General features: G+C 44.3%; 1 protein-coding gene across 2 annotated transcripts in view; it reads right to left on the minus strand.

The window, feature by feature from the left end:
* ANKRD17 (ankyrin repeat domain 17) overlaps window positions 1–21,763 on the minus strand; it is a 76,029-nt gene that overhangs the window by 41,390 nt on the left and 12,876 nt on the right. For both annotated transcript variants that reach the window (XM_068402692.1, XM_068402690.1), the window contains exon 2: window positions 56–209. In XM_068402692.1, the coding sequence (XP_068258793.1) occupies window positions 56–209 (154 nt within the window). The remainder of the gene's footprint in view (window positions 1–55; window positions 210–21,763) is intronic.

The raw sequence follows: 21,763 nt of genomic DNA on the forward strand, positions 1-21,763 counted from the left end.
CGGTCTCATGTGTAAGGGCTTTGTGGTTAAACCTGTGTGGGACACGAGTACTTACCTGCAGCTTCAAGTAAAGCTTCTAATCTTGCCTGGGTTTCTGGATCAACTGTTCTCAGGTCAGCACCATCGGCAGTACTTGACAAAAGCAATTTAGAAGCTGTTTCCAACATCGGGTTTTCGAGATCATCCTGATCCAAGATAAACGACTCCACCTGAAAAATAACAGATCTGGTTTAAGAATGATTGACTGACCAAAATACACTTAAAACACAAAAAAGCCACAGTTGCAGTTACCACTCAAGCATTTGCTTTTAAAGTCCTTTATTAGCCAAACTATCCTCAGTTGACTCAAAAGGCTTTTCATCAACAGAAGCAATGAGATTTTCCAAAATCACATACAAAGAATGTACCTTTTATCATCTTACCCATCTCATCCTGTGACTAGAAGCCACATCATATACTAGAAAAGTTTCAGATTGACTTCACATCTCCACACTGCACTCTACAGTTTTCAAGTCCAGCTTAACACAGTGAAGGAAAAGTAAAAGAAGGCCTAAAGGTAGTAGCTGCCACGAGTTTCCATGCAAGCTGTTGGTTTGTTGGTTTCTTCCTTGCCAAAACATGAAAGATGAACAGAACAAAGAGAATGATTCTATTTCACACAACCCAGTCATCTTTCCAAGTAACCTACCATCAAATGGCAGTAAACTCTACTAGCACAGAAAACCAGAAAAACTAAGTCATAATTATTTTAGCATCAACTGTTTTCTTCTGACTTGCAGAAAAACTCTCAGCTATTTCACTTCTTTTCTTTCAAGTCTGATGGCCCCTAAACCAACATTTTAAGAAAACCAAAGGACCAGCAACATGTTCCAGATATAATCGACTCAAATGCAACACACAAGCATTTCACAGCGTCTTTCTCAAGAAAACATTTATTTAAAACGTTACCTACAGAATATGCAACCCATCTTATCTGCCTTTTTTAGAAAACAGATGCTGAGTCATCTAAGCTCTTCCCAAGATCCTACTTTCCTGTACTCTCCATTTGTTTTGGATGCAAAACACATTGAAATTAAGGAAGAGATCCATGTATTACAGAAAAGCCCCTAATATCCATTTGTGTTTTACTGCCTGTTAAAGGAGGGTAAAGGGGTCAAGTAGTTTAGAGAAGACACTACTCTAAGAGTTCCAGGAACACACCCCTAAGCCTATGATTTAGCCAACAAGACCAAGTTCAAACACCCCCCTACAAAGCTCACCAGCCTCTGAAATCCACACCTTCAAACATCCAAGAACTCAAAAAATAAAACCAATCCCCAACCAAAGCCAGTATAAAAGCAAGTCTGCCACACAAACAAACCACGTGTCAGCCACCCCTGCAACACAATTAAAACCTTCCATCATCTTTGGATAAAAGCAGCCACTGTCTGTAGCACAGCAGTGATCTATTTCCACAGGGAATACAGCTCAGCAAGACAGAAATACAATTTAGTTTGTTCTTAAGATTCACGTGTGTCTCCAAAGTTTCAAAGCAGTCTCATGAGCATCACAAGTTCAGATTCCTGCAGATAAATGCCCGAAGAATGAATTGGTCAGAATGAATTGGGCAGATGAATTGGTCACTCCTCTGGTTTATCTCAGGACTCCTGAAAGGTCTCCCTCCATCCTCCCATCTATTCTCTTGTCACAAGAGAAGGGCTCACACAACAACTTGTCCCTCTGCAGTCTGCCTCCAGCTCAAAACTTACTAGGAAACCATACCAGCACAGCGCTTGAACCTGAACACCTTGTTTGTTTAGGGTGGTAGGCTGAGAACTACTTTCAAAATTACTTGAATTTATCACTTTGACAATACAATTGAGAAACAAAATCTCCTGTCAGACAGCTTTTGGCAATACACAAGTGCACATCTCAAGGGCATCTCTGAAGCCTCCTTCCACTCCTTTGAAGCCACTTTGCCCTCCTTCAAACCTGGGAACACAGCAAGCCCAAGGGGATGACTTCCAGCTTCTGATCAAAGTGGCTCAGATGTGAACAACCACCACCAACAGGACAGTCCCCCAGTATTGCATGTTGCTCTTCACCACTACTTTTTCCAAGTGACACTCACGCAAGCTGCAGCTTCCCAGTTTGGCAAACTGGTGAAGGCAACTCCTAGCTTCCTCCCCAGCCCAAAGGAGCACTTCACTCCTGCCTCGCCAGGGTCCTTCGCTGGTCGCTGCCAGCTCTGCTCTGTGTATCCACAACGTATTTTTAGGCCGGTTTTGGTTCATCTGAGGACTTGCCATTTGTCTTCTTCCAGAGGACTAAGCCTGCCGCAGCAAGCAGCAGGAGAAAGGAACTACTCTGCTGTTCGGGAGCCAAGCGACAGATTTCACCGCTGGAAAGGCAAACTACTGAGCAGTCGGAAGGATTCTTGGCTCACCCAACTCGTGCAAAATCCCTAGTACTCAGCCTAACTGAAAAAATCTCATCTGAGAGAGATATGTAACAGTTGGTCGCGGTTCCTCCTAACACCATGAAATATTTGCTACGAAAAAAGTCAAAATAGGCAAACAGCTCTCTCCCACTCACATCCTCTCCCCTCAAATTCGGTCTTTTATGCGGTTTAAATTTCAAATAGGAAAATCTTCCTATTTTCCTTCCAGTGGTCTTTTCCTTCAGTGGTATGATTAAAAAAACAGCTATAACACAAGGAGAACGGGGAGAAAAAGCACTCCACCTACAAACAAGACAGCACCAAGACAGACAGAAGTTATCAGAAGAAAACTTCTCCTGCAATCAAGTTTCGGAAATGTTTATATTGTGTGCTGTCATTTAAACCATTTCAGAGCACCATCTCAAGAAATTAACTCATTAAATAACAAATTCAGACTATATGATGTTAAATATAGACGGGTTTCCTTTTCTAATGTAGGAGAGACATCTTAAACCTGCGGCTTGCAGAACTTGTCCTCAAGCCTCCGGTTATCCTCTACCATATTCTCACAATTACCTTTTAGCTTAAGAGTTTCATTACAGCTACAATCTTGTCTTTTCAGCTGGTTCAACATGACACAGAACACCACACAGGGTGACAGTGATAAAAGACACAGTGACTAACAGTGGTGGATAAAACCATATTTTGGTAGAAGTGAAAACTCCAGTTTCAGTTCCCAGAAAACACTGCCTTCTCTACAGAAGCTACAAACAAAAGACAAAGCATTTCCATTTACCAGGCCAAGTAAACAGACATTTCCTTTAATGGTCTTCAGATGTGTTTTATTTCCCTTGACTAAAAAACCGTGTAGAATAGCACACAAATGCTCCACCTCACATATCAGAATGTTTAATCTGGGTTCGCAGTCAGTGTTTCTCCGACCAAACAATGCTCTGACATAACCCAATTGTTCAGACAGTCCCCAACAGCAGCCCTTTTACAAGATTTCTCCTCCTCTCTCATCCTGCAATAAAAATCTCATGTTCTGTACTTGCCCAAGTTTACTTTGCCCGTAATCACTTCTAGTGTGTTTGAGGCTTCTACAACCAAAAGATGCCAGGAGAACAAATTACCAACTTCTGACTCCTCTCCAACAGAGCAGCCTACAGTTTTGAGTACAACTGAAAGAGAAATTAAAAAATAGCTTAGAAAAGTGTGGTGCTAACAGGTATATCAATCCAAACCTCAAGGAAATTTCATGCCACAAGTACCTTAGCATATGTTCCGAGCCCTATTTTTCCAGGCAAAACAAGTCATTCTAAGTGTTCCAAGTACTGTAACACTAGACTGAATTCACATTTTCAATGTTACGTGCTTTTATCACCTCTTATTAGTAAGTCGAGTTCTTCCCTACTCAAAGCTTTGCAATAACATCGAATTGGGCTCTGCACACTCACCCTTCTCCCTCGGTGACCTCTTTTGTCCTCTCCGTGCACACTGCCAGGCTCCCATAAGGCACACCGTTGTGTGCACACTCACACAGACCTGCACATCTTGTTTTCTCTGGTTTCTGAAGTCCAGACTCAAAACCCCACCTTTTTTTTCCCCCTCCAACCTCGGGGTGATCTGCTTGCTCCTTTTCTTCTCCCCATCAAGTAGGAATCCAGTACTCAACACAGAACAACACCTCTAGAACCATATCATCAACTGAGGTATCAAGCTAGTCAGGTCTCTTTACTACTATACAACACCAAAATTAACATTCCAAGCCTAAAATGACAGCAACTCTAATCTTACTCTCAGCAGAAGTACCTGCCACATACTGGCAATTTAGTATGAAAACTCCTCCTATGAAAACAGAAAAACCAGGACTACACATCTGACCACAACACGATTCAACTTTGATGATACTGCACAACTTTGCTGCTAAGTTCTAATCTTGTTTGTTGCCACGCAATGGAAGAACCCAAGAGCAAAGCTAAGCCTTTTTGTTACACCAGTGACTTTGGTACCTTTAAAATGTCACTTGGTTTAGTGTCTGAACTCCCTCTTCTCATGCCTAACACTTGGTAATATTTACACTTTATATCAATATAGTCACCCACAAAGCATTACCAGAGAGCTTTATGATTAGCTAAACTTTATCAATAGTAGAGAACAATAAAAGCAACTATTTAAAATTTCATTTACGAACAATGGCAGAAAACATTAGTTTCAAGCATCCACCACCTACTAAAGCCCTTACTGCAGAATGACTAAAGCCCATTATTTATCCATCGAATCAGTACAGAGCTAAAAAAGTACTAAACAGTTCTTAAAGTATCAAGCAACCAGTGAAATCCAGTTTAAGTGTCTAGCAGTTAGGTTGCAAGCAGCTTATCACGAAGGCTGTGAAATAGCAAGTCGTACTCATTAACGTTACAGGATGAAAAGTTTTTAGCTTCAGTGTGTTTTTAAGTCCCATAAACAACAGCATCTGAAACCTGATTTGGACCAACCACATTAGCCCGGACAAGTATTTTAAAAGGCCAAAAAAACACCTTTCATGGCAGAATATTTTCCCTGCAGGTTTTTTTCTTATTCTTGGGGCTGGACCCTATTTTCTAGGCTTACAAAGCAACAGCAGATTTATTCCCCAGCTTTTGACAGATGACTCCCATGACTTTTGCCTCGTATTAGGCACCACTTACCATTTTAGAATTTGCTGTATTGTTACCTTGGCACTCGGGCCTTTGGTGTTTGATACCCAGAGGGTGCCAAATGGATCCTCTGAGAACCAAGACGTAGTAGAAAACCTTCCTGAAGAACCTAGCAACAAGCTAGTGCTTATTGCCACGTAGGGAACTTGCCCACCTCAACCAGACCTCAACCAACAGCCCTTTTGTGTTATTTCTTACTGAGGTACAGAAGGACTTACTGCCGATTTGCAAGTGCTGTAACAGTTAATTTTTCCCAGCTCCAAGGTTTTGGAAAGCAGCAGAAGGTTTGTAAAGACAATATGAAGTTAACCAAGGATTTTCAAGTCCGTCAGGTATTGCACAGCCAGCTTCAGAACGAAACCACAACCATTACCAGGTTAGGAATAAACTTTAGCCCCACTACACTGAACAGTTACTAGCTTGAAGAGCAAGGAAGCTTCAGATTCCTCACTCTCATACAGTGATCAGTTTTAATCCCTATTTACATGAGGAACTCCTCCTGCAAACAGCAGAGCCTGACGCACAGTTACGCCGCCTTCCCCTTGCGCTCCAGCATCTCACCTCCAAGATAATCTCAGCTTTCGCTCCAGCCCAGTTTTAGCTCTCACACCTCCAACGGCAGAGCGCTAATTATTGCTGTCCCTGTCCTTCAGCCCACTAAGGCAACACGCTGTTTTTACAGCCAATGTCATGTACTTATTTAGAGCTGGACCTCCAGCACTCCCACCTCACGGCCTGAATGTGCAGGGCTGGACAGGCAGGAAGGGGACACCAGGGTCGCACACAGACAAACCTCTTCTGGAACATCCCAGACAAGCCTCTCAGCTCCCCTGGAGTCTGGGATCAGGACCCTTAGCAGGATTTTCTTCTGCCCCTTCTTCTATGAAAATGGTCCCCACGTATTTTTTGGCTGCTGATCAATTCCCCTGAGCATCTGCTGATCGCTTCCTACAGCCTTGGGGATTACTGTGAAATTGTTCCAAGTCATTGCAAGACACTGCACCAAAAAAAAAATATCTCCATCTTTAATACAACTTTCAGGAGCATTTCTTTAAAATAAAATATTTTCCACTGTTCCCTTCATGAACATACCCTACGAGTCTGTTACACACAGAAACAGCAGCTTTTATACTATACCTCGCAACTGGAACACACAAGAGGAAATAAAACAACATTCCCAGTGAAAGAACCAAGTCCAGCTCTGCCCAATAACTAGTTAAGTTATTTTGCACGACACTGCTAGGTATTTTTAATGCCTTACATCTAAACGTTCAACACACATCAAGGGATTCGTGAGGTAAGAGTGAATCAAAACAAAGCGATGATATATTTGGAATGTCGCAAACCAGGCCAAGTATTTCAAGCACCAATTTTTAACTTAGGCATCCAAAACCCAACGTAGAAACAGGGAACCCAAAACCTCTCCACATTACAACGCAGATTTCCATCGTGTTTATAACCTTAACGGGCTATCAAAGTCTTTATATGCAGCTTTCTTTCAGTTTACTAAGGCAAACTGTATGGTTCTGCCTTTTCACCTAAGGCTACGTGTTTTCAGGTGTAATTACCACTTAGTTAACACAGGTTTCAAGCCATTTTAAGATGTAGATCTTCACAGCACTAGTAATATATTAAAAATGTCATTCAGAACTTTGGTGAAGACAAGCCTCTGGCGTCGCTTGCCATTTTCCTGGGGACAAAACAGAACACGACGACCATCTAATTTATATGATGTAGCTCTGTGCTTTTTCTTCCAATATATTTTAAAACAGAAACAATGTGTGTGATTCTCTCTTCCCCTACCCAGCTACTACAGCAGCACTGTCACTGCAGACACAAACCCTTAGAGCAGCATTTCTTCATACATTGAGGACTGCTTCCAGTTATCTGAGATGCATAATCAGATCTGTTGTCTTCTGAACATGCAATGACCCTCCCCAAACCTAACTGCCTTGTTCAGCAGAAATCTGAAGTCTGGCAGCTGGAACGTCTCAACAGGGTCTCCTGTTTCTCTCCATTTCTCTCGCTGCTGCTAAAAAAAAATAAGGGGGAGGGAGGGAGAACGGTGAGAGAGTAACAGCCCATGCTGCTGAAATGGCATAACACCGTCCTCCTGACTGGCACCACCAGTGTCTGCTGCAGGGACACCTGCATTATTACTGCAGTGTGTTTCTGATGACGAGACAGGTGCTGATGTATTCACAGAAAACTCCCTCCTCTCCTCTGTAGTCTGTGTCCCCAGCATTACAAACAACAATAGAGAGAGAGGCAGGCAGACTGAAACCTATGGCTACAGCAAGGTTGTGAAACCACAAGGAAAAAGACCTTCACTTTAATATTCTTTTCCCATTTCAAATCTTCATTCTGAACACTTGGCATACTTCCACATTAAGCAAATTTATGCATTAAGAGGAATTCAGCTGCAATTGTTCATGTAAGAAAAATTTAATGTCGACATAAAAATAACACCTCAACTCATTATCTTATTAAGTTCCCTGCCCCAATTTCACATTTATGCAGGGAAAAAAAAAAATACAAGTTTTAGTCTCTGACAGGAGTAACAGGATAGAAAAACACACAAAAATAAAATCAGCAAAACACACTCTCAAAGCGCCTGCCATCATGCTTCTGAAAGCTCAGCTTCAGACAATACTTCTGTAACAATAAAAAAGCTGTCACAATTCCAATCCAACCACTTGTGCACAGGTATGCACCTTCACTCTCCCGAGCTCCACAAAAAACCGAACACAAACTTTTGACAGAAACCATCTCCTGGAAAGAACTGACCAGAGAAACAAAGCTTGGACAGCGTACGAATAACTCAGACTGCTGCTGTGTCTGCACCAGCCCTGAGATGGGGTGGTCTCCATCAGAGCCGCTGACAAATGGAGAACACCTCTAACAGAGGTTGTTTCTGTACTGTCACAAAACCAAATTGGAAACGGCTCTCTGCAAAATACCCCTGACAATTGAAGGATACTAAATGGACAGGCAATTTTTGCTGCCCGTAGCCAGTAACCTGTCACCTCTTCCCAAACAAGATAAGTCTGTCTATCAGAGAGACACAATAAAGGGAGCACATAACGACCATGAAGAGGAGAGATGATGCAATTGAGCTTCCCAGAATCACCCTCTCCCCTCGTCACTGAAATCCCCCAATGTCACACCTGAACAACAACTGCAGCCCCCTAAGACTCGTGTGTATCTGAGGTAAGCATCACTTAAGCTACTTAACAAGTTACTTATAGGGCTGCACAAACCAGAGCCTACTCGTTACAGCTGTAAAAAGCTTAGAGGGGTTACGCTGCCTCTGACCACCTCGCCAGTTCTCCACCCAGACTGCATCCAGGCTCTTGAACACAAGCCTTCTGAGCTATTGAAATGGCATGTCAGAGTTTCTCACCTCTCCTCCTGCTGAAGGACAGCTCAAGGACTCTCAATCCCTCTGGATAAGCTTGCACTTAAAGCACATCCCGAGGACCATCAGGACAGGCTCAGACTGACCCCTAATCATGAACAGCCAGCTTCGATGCACCTGGTAGTAAGGACTAAGGAATACAGAGAACATAAGGAGTACAGAACAACATAGCTCCATGAGTCTTTTCAGGTTTGTCATCCAGCAGGTAAGAACTGGGAAGTACAGTAAGCATGACTGTGCTCTGAACAAAACATTTTGGACATCTACCTGAAGAGCTCCTCGGTTCACAGCATGTTACCATCTCTGAACAACACGTGCACTACTGGAAAAGGACTACGCAGCCCCGCTGTGCACTGTTACATCCTATTTCTCAACGTCCTACTTTCAAGGGACTAATTATTCTCTTAAGCCTTGTTCAAGGAAGGTGAGCTCACAAGCAAGAGAAAATCCTTCTCTAACAGTTGGTCACGTTCCTTTTCCACCGGACTCACCTTTTGCCTTGACTAGATACTCCCAGGATAGATTTAATGGATGCATTCTCAATACAAGCACTTCCAAGCCCACAATGAAGCTCCTTGCTACACTGACAGATCCACATGAATATATTCAGAACCCTGAAGCACCCTCCTTTTAAACGACACCTAAAGTGAAAACTTAAAAAAATAAAATCCTGAGCTGCTGAAAGCACAAATGCAATGTTTCAATTCTGCTATCGCTACAAGAGCCAAGCTCGAAATCCCAATGATCATTTTTTATCATTGGTTAATTTCTGGGGGCTTGTCTACATGTTTGTTGCCTGCAGTCTTCGAGGAGAAGAGCTCAAGCTTTCTTCTCACAGCTCAATAAGCAGCCATTTCTCTGTCGCTCTCAGGTTTTGTTGTAACAGATCAACACCCTTCACTAATCCTTTGAGGAGGGAGTTTAGAGCAGCTCAGCACAACTAAAGGCGGCCCAACTTCTCACAAGTGCTTTTTCTGGACTATTTTTCACCTCTTCCATCCCACTGGCCTGCACTCTGCTGACGTTTCGGTTCAGAACGGCGCACACCCATCCATTTCCAGCTGAAACAAGTTGTTATTCTAAGGACTGTAGATCAGCACAGCCCAACAATGGAAACACAACATCATAACCTCTATGCAGACAAAGCGAGCAGCAATAAAGGTCGACACAGAAACAGCAGCAGGGCCTTGCCTTCACTCAGATTTTCTAACAGCATCGTTGAAGTCTGTTAATTCAAGAGCAGTTCTCTCAGATTTTAACACATGCTTGTTTCCTTGCCAGGCCTCAGATGACCCAGAGCAGCTTCTCTGTAGCCCATGCCAAGGAAGCTGCTGAACTTAGCAAACTATGCAGATTCAGGGGAAAAAGAGGACAGGCATTTATAGCTATTCATGTCAATCATAGGCAAGATCACCACCCTATCGCTCAATACATACGACATGAACCACCAGAAACATATGTCCATTCAGAATAAATTTCCCCAAAGAAAGCCCCCACTAACACTGCTACACGGTGAGTTTTCTGACAGGGCATGCTCCGCTTGTAAGGCTAAGAGGGAAACCACTGACTTTCCCTGTCTTCACCAAGAGATGCTCCAGATTTGCTATGCTCCATCTGCCAGAAGGCATTTCTCGGTCAGCGTGACTTTCAACAACCAGCCTAGTCAGCTTGGCTTCATTCCTCCCTGCATCTGCGAGTGACTACAGCGGTGGTAAATCAGCTACAGTTCCCGCCAGGAGTTTACTCCTGCTCCCTAACTGCTGTCAAATGACTGATTTCTGTGTGTTTCCCAACTCTGATCTGAAATCCAAACTCAACCCCGCAACAGAGGGCAGCTCACAGGCTCATGTATACCACAAAACCTCCCAAGGGCACACAGACCACTCCATGGTGCTGGCCAGTACGTACACAGAGGAAAACCTCCACTCCCTGAAACTTTTGACACGCAGACAAGTTATTAAGTCAACAATATTTTGCTTCAACAGCATCAGAAGCCAATTGATCCATGTTTGTCCTCATCTTTTCATCCCCAAACGCAGATACTGAAATATATAAATCGATCAGAGTACGGGAAAAGAGAAATAATGGGAACAGAAATGACAGATGACAACACCACGCATTCCTGTCGTGGGACAAGGAACCCACAATGCTACAGTTCCGTGAAAGCATGATCGACCTTTGCAAATCTGACACTTAAAAGGCTCTGTGCATCACACCAATTTACTTTAAAACTCTCCTACTCCATTGGGATCTGGGGTGCACACAAACCTGGTGCTCAAGAGACTTCCCAACCACAAAGCTATTCAGTTACCAGCAAAACTAAGGAAAACCAATTTCCCTGCTGCACAAACAACTCCAACTTTACTTCTGTAGTGGCACCTTGAACTCCCTCTCACGTCTGAAAACAGCCAGGAGAGTTTTCCTCAGTCAGAACAGCTGGGGGGTGTCACCCAACTGCTGCGTCTCAAAGCTTTTAAAACCCTTGTACAACATCAACCAACCATCAAGTAAACCACAAAGACGCTCAGAGCTTTTTTTTTTCCCCCCTCCTTTTTTTTTCTGATCAAGAATATATTCCAGGCATCTACATGAACTGCTTCCTGGTGAAATCATAGCAAGAATGGAGTATTTCCACCAAAAAATACATTTCGGTGTAGAACACACTGAGGGTGAAAGACTGAAGTTTCTCCCCAAAGCATCCCATTTTCTCTTTTTAATAGAAGCTGGTGTGGAAGTTAGCATGAAGCTTCAGTAACAACCACCAACTTGAAATTTGCAAATTAGACCATGATATACCAACCTTGGGGCAGCAGAACTGCCTTGTGTGGTAGTAGCACAGTGGGTCGATGAAGTGTAGGAAACCAAGCGTGGCAGAGGCCTTCTGAGCCTCAGGTGAGGTGTGCACCCCGCTGCACCCACCAGCTCTCTCCCTGCCTTCTCTGCCTCAATGTCGGAAAGGGAACGAATCAAAACAGAGAGTCCAAATACCATCAGGGACTGAAGAAACGTTGTGCACCACAAAAAATACCGTCACACAACACACTCCCAACCCCTCGCTGTCTGTCCCCTCCATGGCTTGCGCTCAGAAAAAGGAAGATCTGCTTTAGAGGAAAAGACATGTCAGTGGCAGACATCCATCTCTCCCAGCACAGCAAGGAAGAAAAGCTGTTTGCCTCCCACTCCAGTCTGCCTGTTTTGCCCACTATGCACAACCTATACTCCCTCCAGAAGTGTTTTTCTCCTCTAAGACAACACTGGGGAATAAAAGCCTCAAAAAAAAAAAATCTGCTAAAAAATCGAAGTTAACAATTTTAGATAAACAGTATTTCCACTGCCCTCCGTGAAGGAATGATGCCCAGCAGCACTGCCACTCCTTTTCACCTAAGCTGCATATTTCTTCCTCATTGTTCCTGTTAAAAAAAATCCCCCTGGATTCTCAATTCTGATCGCTCTTACACATACTCCAACATGTGCATTTCAGGCATCAGGTCCACAGTCACCAAAAGGACACACAAATTAATTCTGTCATTCACAGTGGCTACTGAGCATAAAACATGGGGAGCAATTGGCCTGAACTGCCTAACACGAGTTGGTTTTGAAACAGAATAGTTTTAAGTTGCCCACGTGTTTTCCTACACCAATTTGGCAGGAAATCATCCCCTTCTGTAAGTAGTCTCGGTCGGCTGTTCTTCACAATTGCTCCGCAGCGAAGGATGAAGCAACAGAAGGGAACAGGGACATGCGGAGGAGGAACAGGATGAACGCACAAACAGCTATTCTGTTCGAGCCCAGCTCAGAATTCCCTTCGGCATGAATGAAACCCTGATGTGGGCACGGGCTCGTTCACTGCAATACAGTATCAACTTGTGTGCAGAGACGTAACACAAAATGCAGGAATGCTAGAACAACTTTTTTCTTCAAGCAACTCAATGTGTAGCTTAGCTCAGTCACAGCTTTCCCTTCCCACCATCCAAGTGATTAGAGCATCAGTCCCCTGTCCAAGATGACTCCGTCCCTCTCTTCATGGTCCACGCAATACACCAATTCCAGGGACTAAAGAACCAAAGAAACACGACGCACATCCCACAAGTCATCTTCCTCGACACTAAGTGGTAGCTCCTTCAGTCAAGCCATGCTACACAAGGTGACTGACAGACAATACATGTGGACACTAATGCACACTAGAAACAAGAAAAAAAGATACTATGCAGGGAAAATTATAGTTAGTAGAAGGACAGAGTTTCAAACATCTCTCTACCAATAAAAAAAAAAAGATTGAGACGTAGCAGACATTTGCATTTTGTTTTCAGCCTCCCCAGTGTTGAAGGAGAACAGCTATTCTGTTTTATTTCTCCTTAAGGAAAGTGCTTTAAGTCAAGCTCAGTGAAAAGGGTTCATCCCAAGCAAATCCAACGCCACATGCCATTCAATTGCACAGCAAACTGTTCTGTGGCCTGCATCCGATTCAACCCAACGGGATTGGGGAGGGGAAAGAGGACATCTCTTAGAGGACATCTACTCTTCTCCATGTAATTATCCTGCTGAAATCTCCCTTCAGTGTCTCTCATCAAGCAGCATAACCATTCAAAGTATTATGTAGAGACACAGAGTCAACCAAAAATAGTTTGGGAAGACAGGACTAGTTAGATCAAGAGCTTTGAAATTACTTCAAGTCATTCCAGTTTCGTTTATTTGTATTTATTCTTATCCTATAAAATTAAAAGGAGAAAGAGCTACGCAGCTGTCCTAAAACAACTGACCACATTTACAGACAGAAAAACTGAGCCCAACAAAAAAGTGACACGGAATCAACTGAAACACAACGCAGATTTCCTTTCCTTTTTTGGCACTTCCAATTGAAGTCTTTTTTTCAATAAAGGAACCGGTATGGCCTAGTTTACCCATCTTCTCTTCGATGAGAAGCGAGAGGCTCAAGTGACAGCAGGAGACAGTCGAGTTCAGTATCTGATTACAATTCCTATTGTTACTGCTTGGGGATCTGGGCACAGAGGGAATTATTTCTAATAATTTCAACTCATTGGGTTAAAATTCTGACAAGCTTGACAGCGACTGAATTCTTCCTTCCTACAAAATACTGTTAGACATATCTAATAAATGAATTACAATTTTTTTTTTGCTATATTTGGCACACCCAACTGAAAGCTTCTGCATATTGAACAGATTTGAACAGTTTTGATGTACTGTAAACTTAACAGACTTTTTCTTCCTCTTACCAAAAAGAGGTCCTATTAAAAAAATAAAAGAAAAAAAAAATCAAGGTGTAAGGGCAAAGACAGCACTTTTAAGTGGAGTCCTTCCTTTCCACTATTTGCTTCACATGCTAGATATAAAAATCATGTGCCAAGCTCCTTCCAATCACTACCACAATTTTGATTTCTACTATCCCCTTAACGCTTCTCAGCACATCTGTTCCACAAAGATATTTTAACATATTTATGCAATGTTTACACAAACATAGCTCCAGTAGCAGCTTCTCAGTAGGACAAGCTGCATCATGAATCGCTTCCTCTCCTTCCCTCCCCTGAGCACAAACTACACTGAGTAACATTCAGATCACAGATAAAACTGCTAGTACAAAGTTCCTTTTCCTATTACAACACGCTTGTGCGCAGCGAGAGACAGGAACAATGCATTTCTTCCTAAAACAACATTTAAGATGTTCAAGTCATCACTTACTAGCAGGAATGTTGCTGGTTTAAGTACAACAAAATTGAAGAAACTGTGCAAGGAAGGTGCAGCGCTGGAGACGGTGGTCATAAAGCAGCAGAAGCACTATTTATACTAGCCAGTCATCCAGATTTCCTTCTCGCACGCTTGTGATGCTGAGGCAGTGCAACAGGTTGTTTTGAGTGTGGGTTACAGCTTCGGAGCATGTGACTTCCTATCAGTCAACACAGCCAGCAAATTCCAGCAAGGCAAAGATCTGAAGAGATTTTATGCACATGCTGGAAAAAAGGGACAAGGACCTCAGCCATGAAAAGAACCTTTTCACACATTTCTACACGTTTAAGGACAATACATACGGGAAAGAGACTCTAAACAAACTCACCTAAAATATCTCTCCATTCTCTTACTGTTTTTGATTAAGTACCTTATTTGAATAAACTGCTTAAAAGACAGAAGAGTCTGGGTTGGAAGAGACCTTTGCAGATCATCTGATCCCACCTGCTAGTCAAGGCATTGGTTAAGTTATCCCAATTAACAAGACACTCACTGGCAGACACCACCACTGAGTAACTGACCTTTTAAACAGCAGTTACCCAAGTACCACGTCACTTATTGCCTTAAAGGTTCCTCACACTGTTATTTTTGTATTACTGCACCAAGAACAAACCATCACTGAAAAGACAGAGCAATAAAACATAAATAACAAGAATGGTTTCCAATTATACCATCAAGGCTGTAGTCTCTTCCTGCAAGTCAAGGAGGAACAGCTTAAGACCCCATGAAATCGTATCTACCAGCTTTTGCTTCTTCCTTGTCACACATGGGAACGCAGACCCAGCAGCTGACAATTAGCTCCTTGCCCTGCAAAACAGTCTTACCAAATTAACTGGAAGGGGGAAAGGAACAGAAATCAAAGACAGGATTTGCTTTGCTAGAAGACTCAAGAGCTTGTTCTAAGCTCTTCGCTTCACACAACAGGCAAAGGGCAGAGGAAGCAGGATTAGGGGGAGAGCAGTTTCCAGGGAAGGGGACTCACCAGACAATGATACGCAAAGAGCCCTTGGGAACCAGCCAGGGAGCTTCACTCTGTAGTTTCCCCTCACCTCGGAGAAGCTGCAAACACACCAGCTAGCAGGGCCTAGGTGACTGCCATCAGTGCTACTCAGCCACACTGACACCATTCTGTCAGTTCCACCGAGCCAGGGGAAGGCAGTGGCAGCACACAGTGTGTTTCACCACGTACGTAGATCCATCAGGCACATAAGTATCTCAGCCAGCAAGCTCAGGAAGCCCCGGGGAGAAGCATTTATCCTCTAAAATTTCATAAAACTCGTGTGATACTACAAGCCAGACAAGGCTGTGGTACATGTTCTAGCATCCCCATCTTCCCTGTGGGATGAACCTCACTAAGAGTGTTCCTACTCACCTCCACTGCACATGGCTTAGGGGTGTTACCAAACCCATCTGACAAATTGTAGCCTCTTCTTAGCACATTCAGCTTGCTTCCCTTCAGGCCAGCCTTCCTCCCCGAACAGTCCTTCAGAGAAGGTATGTTCAGCTATGTTCCATTCTCATTCACCCAGAGAGCTCCTACAACATGAGTCCACCTCAGAACAATTTAGTCCCACACCCTGAAACAGCAACCAAAACCATGTGCTTCTCTTAAAGTTTAAAGTAGGGCACGATCAGCTCGCTGTTGGCCAACACAAGTGCACCAACTCTGACCAGATGCACATGACTAACAGCGCGTAAGGTCATGCCTACTCTTCAGAACAGCATCCTGATAAAAAGTTCACTTTACTTCAGACAATCAGACAACAGCACTTCACAGTTCTACAGCGAGGAAGAGTCCAGCTCCAGGAGTACTTACATTCTTGCTGCCTTGCCACCAGCTTCAACTAAACCTTTTCAACACCACTGTGGGGAACGACCTGACAGCAATTAAGTGGGGGTTCTCTTGTTAACATCAGCTCAATATTTCTGAAGAGTAAACCTTAGAAATCCTACTACCTTGGAAGCAGTCAGGAACATAAGCTTCCAATATCCATCAGCCAGGGTTGGGACTAGATGCAGCCCAGAGTTAGTAATGATATCTTAATAAAAGGAATGCTGCAGCAGTGCTCCAACTTAATTTAAAATAACACATGAAGAAGTTGCTCTGACAGACAATGTATGAACAACTGGAACAAATCACTAGGAAATGCTGGAGCACGTTAGTAGCCAATGCTGATTTCATACAGACAAACTCTTAAAAAAAAGGCAGGGAAACAGGTAGCAAGTAGAACAGACAAGATTACCAAAAGAAACTATGAGAAAGAAAACAGGGAAAGGATTAGCCTGTTTAAGAGCTGGAACGTGGGAAAGCTACTAATGCCCTAAAACAGAAATACTGTACTATAACCCTGATGTTAATCTTCAGACCAGGAGACTGCAAGGTTTATAAATATTAAAAGCCTGAGCCTGTTAAAAAAATGCTCCACTGTCTGCAAGGTGGCTTGACTACCCTACTGAAGGTGTAACAGATGATCCTCTCCTATCACCTCACCTCTTACAGACACCAGTGGCAGCTACGTACAAAGCAATCGAGGCAGGATCTTAGGGGTTAAAATATCCCCATGACTCTAGTACAAAATTAAACAGAACTTCTGCAATTAGAAAATAATCCCACTATCACAATAAGAAATGAAGGTTTGTTCACCATGATTTTCAGTTCAGTTCAAGGTAGGTGAAAGATATTTACCTTAAGCTAGAAAGTTAAAGGATTTTTTTTTAACCCACTTAACTAAGGACCTAATTAAACTGCCACATGTGGGCTTGCGTTATACTCCAGTCCTCTTCTCTTAAGTCAAGTGCAAACAAGGTTTCAAAACCCCTGAAGGTCAGAACACATGGTTGCTTCTCTTGAAAAGTCCCAAATCAACACAGGGAATAATAAATCTACTCCTCTACTGTCATAAGCTTCCTAAGAGGTTTTCTATGCTGTCAGTCTGAGTTCAGCACACGACAATGCAGACCACATCCTCATTGGTCACAACAAAACACACCTCTTTCTCCCAACTGAGAAAACGTTTCTGTTGACTAACTCAAGTGTCAAAAACACAACTACAGCTTTATGCCTCTCCTTGAACACCACAGTAAGGCCTCCTATAGTATAATTATTCCTTCACCAGCACATACAAGCCCAAAACTGAAAAGTTACACCAGCAGTAAAAGCCTTGTTGTCAGTTACGGCACACATCACCAAAGCAGCATGGCCAAGATACACCTATCAGGAGAACCATATGAGCAGAAGCTAACTGCAGATTAACCCCACAGTACTTAAATGTTACTCAACTGTATTCCCACACAGCACTTCCAACACCAGATTCACGTAACAGAGCGAAGACAAGGTTCATCTTCAGCTGACAGGAGCAAAGCCAGCTCAAGTTCTGCATTAAGCACACCTTCCTTGGAGGTGGGACGAGCACGTGGCAGCCAGGACGCTGCAGGAAACCCTCGAGGCTCATGATCGTTTCTGCCTGCAGCTGCATCAAACTTGCTGAAGAGTTATTTTATTTTTATCCTCTGATAGGAAAGAAGTTTTGGGAAAAATTATTTCTAACAGAGTCCTGCAACTTCAGTAATGAAACAAGCAGAGACTATACTTTCACCTCATCTTGTTCCTTCCTCTCCCCGAGGAAGGAGCCTTCGCACTAGGGCAAGCTACAACACGTGAACTATAAATTACTTGATTACCATCTACCTTGTTAACTCAAAAGTGATTTTTGCCCCAGAAGCACCCACTCGCTTCTTGCAGTGAGGACCTCTAACACAATTTGAACCTCGGTCTCTACACAAACCCAGCATAACAAGCACGCTACAGAAAAAGCCTTTTCTTCCTCTTTTACATTAAAAGCGACTTAGAGGTGAAAACACCTTTGAAGATTTTACGAAGAGACAAGGACTGATCCCTCCAAATTTAACTAAATACTAAGCAGTACCAAGTCTGTCCAATAAAAGACACCAGACATAGATTCTGCTGCCTAAGCAAGAGCAGTTTTCTCAGCCTTCACGCTGCTGTCTTTGAATGAACACCAGAAACTGCTCCACAGGAGAAAAAAAAGCCCTAAAATACAAAAATAAAACACACAACATAAACACACTGCTCCAAGTTACAACAGAAACAAGTTACAAGGGAACCAAGTTTTACTTCTGGACCTCTACCAGGAATGCAAGACAATTAATATTGCTTCTACTGATGCGCTAAGAAATTAAGAAGAGCCTCTACCAGAGTATTTCAGAGATTCATGAACATCTGATTCAGTCATAGTTTACACACATCTAAAGTCAGACAAGCCATACTTGATTTTTGAAGATGTTTTACCGGGATGCAGTTGGTCTCATGAGCAGGAAAAGAATGTGTAATTAAATTATCAAAATATCACTGCATCCCATCCTCAGGAGCAAGATATAATTGCTTAGTTCACACATACAAACCCAACATACTGCTATACTGACACAATGAATTTGCTAATTGCCTTTCCAAACAAGAGTATTAATAAACAGCAAGCATTTTATTCATTTGACATACTATGGAGCTAGACATGACAATAATAGTTAAAAGAAATAAAAAAAAATGAAGAAAAAGCTTTCAGCATTCAATAAGACAGGTGAAGTACTGCAATATTTGTCTGATGGCAGAAAGCCCAGTTCATCTTTGGGCTTCCTACCTCAGCAGAGAAACCCAGCCAGAGAGATACTGGTAAAAAAAGTCTTGCTCACACATCTGTACCAGTTTCTTAAGCAGCTGTGTTAGCATTCTGGATGTAATTATGTTAAACAGTTCCAAGGTTCACAAGGAAGTTCACACCAACACTAAGTGTTTTTCTATTGATTTAAAGTTTTACAGGGACATGAAGAACAACACAAGTATGGCCACTAAGGAAAAAAACCTCCAGGACAAGCATCACTGAAAGCACGGCTTTGTTTCAATTCTGACAGCAGCTAACAAGGTAGCAGCTTCTTGTTACAATAAAGAATATATGCAAATATTTTGAGAAGTCATCTGGCAATGGAATCACGTTTTTGCTTGCAAAACCAGAAAAACCACAGGAACGACAACAAAAAGAAGATATTTCCTTGAACTACTACAGATAATACAATCTGGAACAGAGATCTGTGTCGCTCTGAACAGAAGTTTCACTTTGCTGTTCCTAGGCAGGCCTCTCTCTGGCTGAAATAGCATTTTCAAGTTTCATTCGCGAGGAGGGGAAATGTCATTTATTTCACGATACAGGATCTAATTCTGCAGAGGAAGTAAAAGCGGACTAGATTTAAGAGGACTAATAGAAATTACACAGGCCTAACGCATAGTTAGTGCAAGAAACAGGAACATGGGCCAAAAAAAAAAAGATAAAAAAGCAGAGTTGTGACAGGCAGCCGTGAAAGCTCCAGCCATCCCCCTGCAGCGCCAGCTCGGAGCACACAGGGGAGGCCAGCAAACCCTCATGGCCCATGCGGCACTCCACAGCGCGCAGGAGGCCTCTCCCCCCTCAGCAGCACCCCATCAGTGTGTGTGTGTCCCTCAATACGCGGAGCGCCGGTGTCCGGCCCCCCGGTGCCGGGGGAAGGCCCGGTCGGCGGTGGCACGGCGCTCCAGCCTAGGCCCCGGGCGTGCGCCTCCAGCCAAAACCAAGCCCCGGCTGGGCGCGGGGCCGCCGGCCTGCCCTGCGGCGGGAGGGCCGGGTAGCCGGGCTCCCCGGCAGGCCCCGGCCCCGCGGCCTAGGCCGGCCCCCGCCGCCGGGCGCTCCCCGGGGCTCGGCCGCCGCCGCCTCCCCCCGCCGACCCCGCGCACCCCTTTGTTCTGCGGCCCTCTCCTCCCGCCTCCTACCTCCAGGATGTCCTCCAACACGTACGCCTCCATCGCGGCGGCCGCCGCCCGCGCCCTGCCTCACCGCCGGGCCATGCCGCCCTCGCTGCCTCCCGCCGCCGCCGGCACGGACGCACGGACGCGCTGCCGGCCGCCCGGCAGCACCACGCTCGCTCGGCCGCCCCCCCCCCCCCGCTGTCAGCACGGGAACAGGAAATGGACTGTTCCACCCGCGCAGGGCGGGCACCTACCACCCGAGCGCGGGGGGGGGCGCGGCCCGGGGCAGCGCCGCCACGCTCCGCCCCAGCGCCCGCCCGGCGGGCAGCCGCCGCCTGCGGGGCAATTCTGCGCCGGTCTCAAAGAGTATTTAAAAAAATAAGAAAGAATAAAGACCAAAAAAAAAATCCTAACGAGACGAGCTCCTTTTCACGGTTTTCATAACACCTTTCGCCGCCCTTCCCCAGCCATTAACCCCGCGGTGGGCCCAAGGTGCAGCGCAGCCCGCCCAGCGCAGAGTCCCCAGCTCACACACACAAAAATCACTACCAGGAGCTGCCAAAGGTTGCCAGGGCCTCCACCACGGCCCCCCAAAATCGGGAGCACCGGCTCAGCCAGCTGCCTCCAGGAGGTCTCTTCCAGGAGGTCTCCTCAGGTACACGGGCCTGCTGCCCGTGCATCCACGCTCAGAGGGTACGCGCTCATTCTGACCCAATAAAGTTCACAAATCCACTTCAGGTGGTTTTCCGTGAGTCTATGTATCACCACCCTATCCCAACCGCTCTTAATAACAAAGCACGCTCCTCAAAAATGTAAAACAACAACCCCAACCCTTCGATTTAGCATATCTGTAGCATGGCCCACCGTGTTCTGTGCTATGATCTGGCTTCCAAAACCTCCTAAAAACCAACCAACCTGCCCTAAGTGCTGCACTGCCAACTACTGCGCTTCAAACCACCCCATCCTTTTCTCCTCCGCTTGCAGGGTGGCAAGAATCCATAGAATCACAGAATCACTCAGGTTGGAAGAGCCCTCTGGGCTCATCGAGTCCAACCATTGCCCTGACACCACCATGGCAACTAGACCAGGGCACTAAGTGCCATGTCCAGGCTTTTCTTAAACCCCTCCAGAGATGGTGACTCCACCACCTCCCTGGGCAGCCCCTTCCAATGGCTAATGACCCTTTCTCAGAAGAAACAGAAGAAATTCCAGAAATAGCCTGCAACTCCACTAACACAGGTACTGACCACGGCCTCCACAAGGTAGCTTGGGAACCATCATCATCTCACGCTTCTCTGCTGCACCCAAAACATCAAGTGATAACCTGGACCAAGAAAAACAAAATTTTACACACTCCTTCAAACACTAGGTGACAGTGATACCCATCCTGCACACAGCAGGTCAAAATCATTGAGCAATCATATCAGCAGCTCTCTAAATATTTATTTTTCCCATTCAAAAAACACAGCGTAATAAATCTTGTCAACCCCACAAAAATCTCCTCTCTCATGAACTCGTTTTAGCAGAGCACAAAAGGGTCTAATGGCCAAAGGAATTAAATTCACATTTTGACTTATAGAAAGGCTAGTAGTAAGCACTTCTTTTAATCAACATAATCTTTTTCCACAAAATGCTCTAATTGTAACTAATACTCTCATAACAGCAAGAATATTCTTACCTGGTTTTAGGCAGCT

This window comes from Nyctibius grandis, chromosome 6 (genome assembly GCF_013368605.1).
Source record: "Nyctibius grandis isolate bNycGra1 chromosome 6, bNycGra1.pri, whole genome shotgun sequence".
NCBI classification, from domain to species: Eukaryota; Metazoa; Chordata; class Aves; order Nyctibiiformes; family Nyctibiidae; genus Nyctibius; species Nyctibius grandis.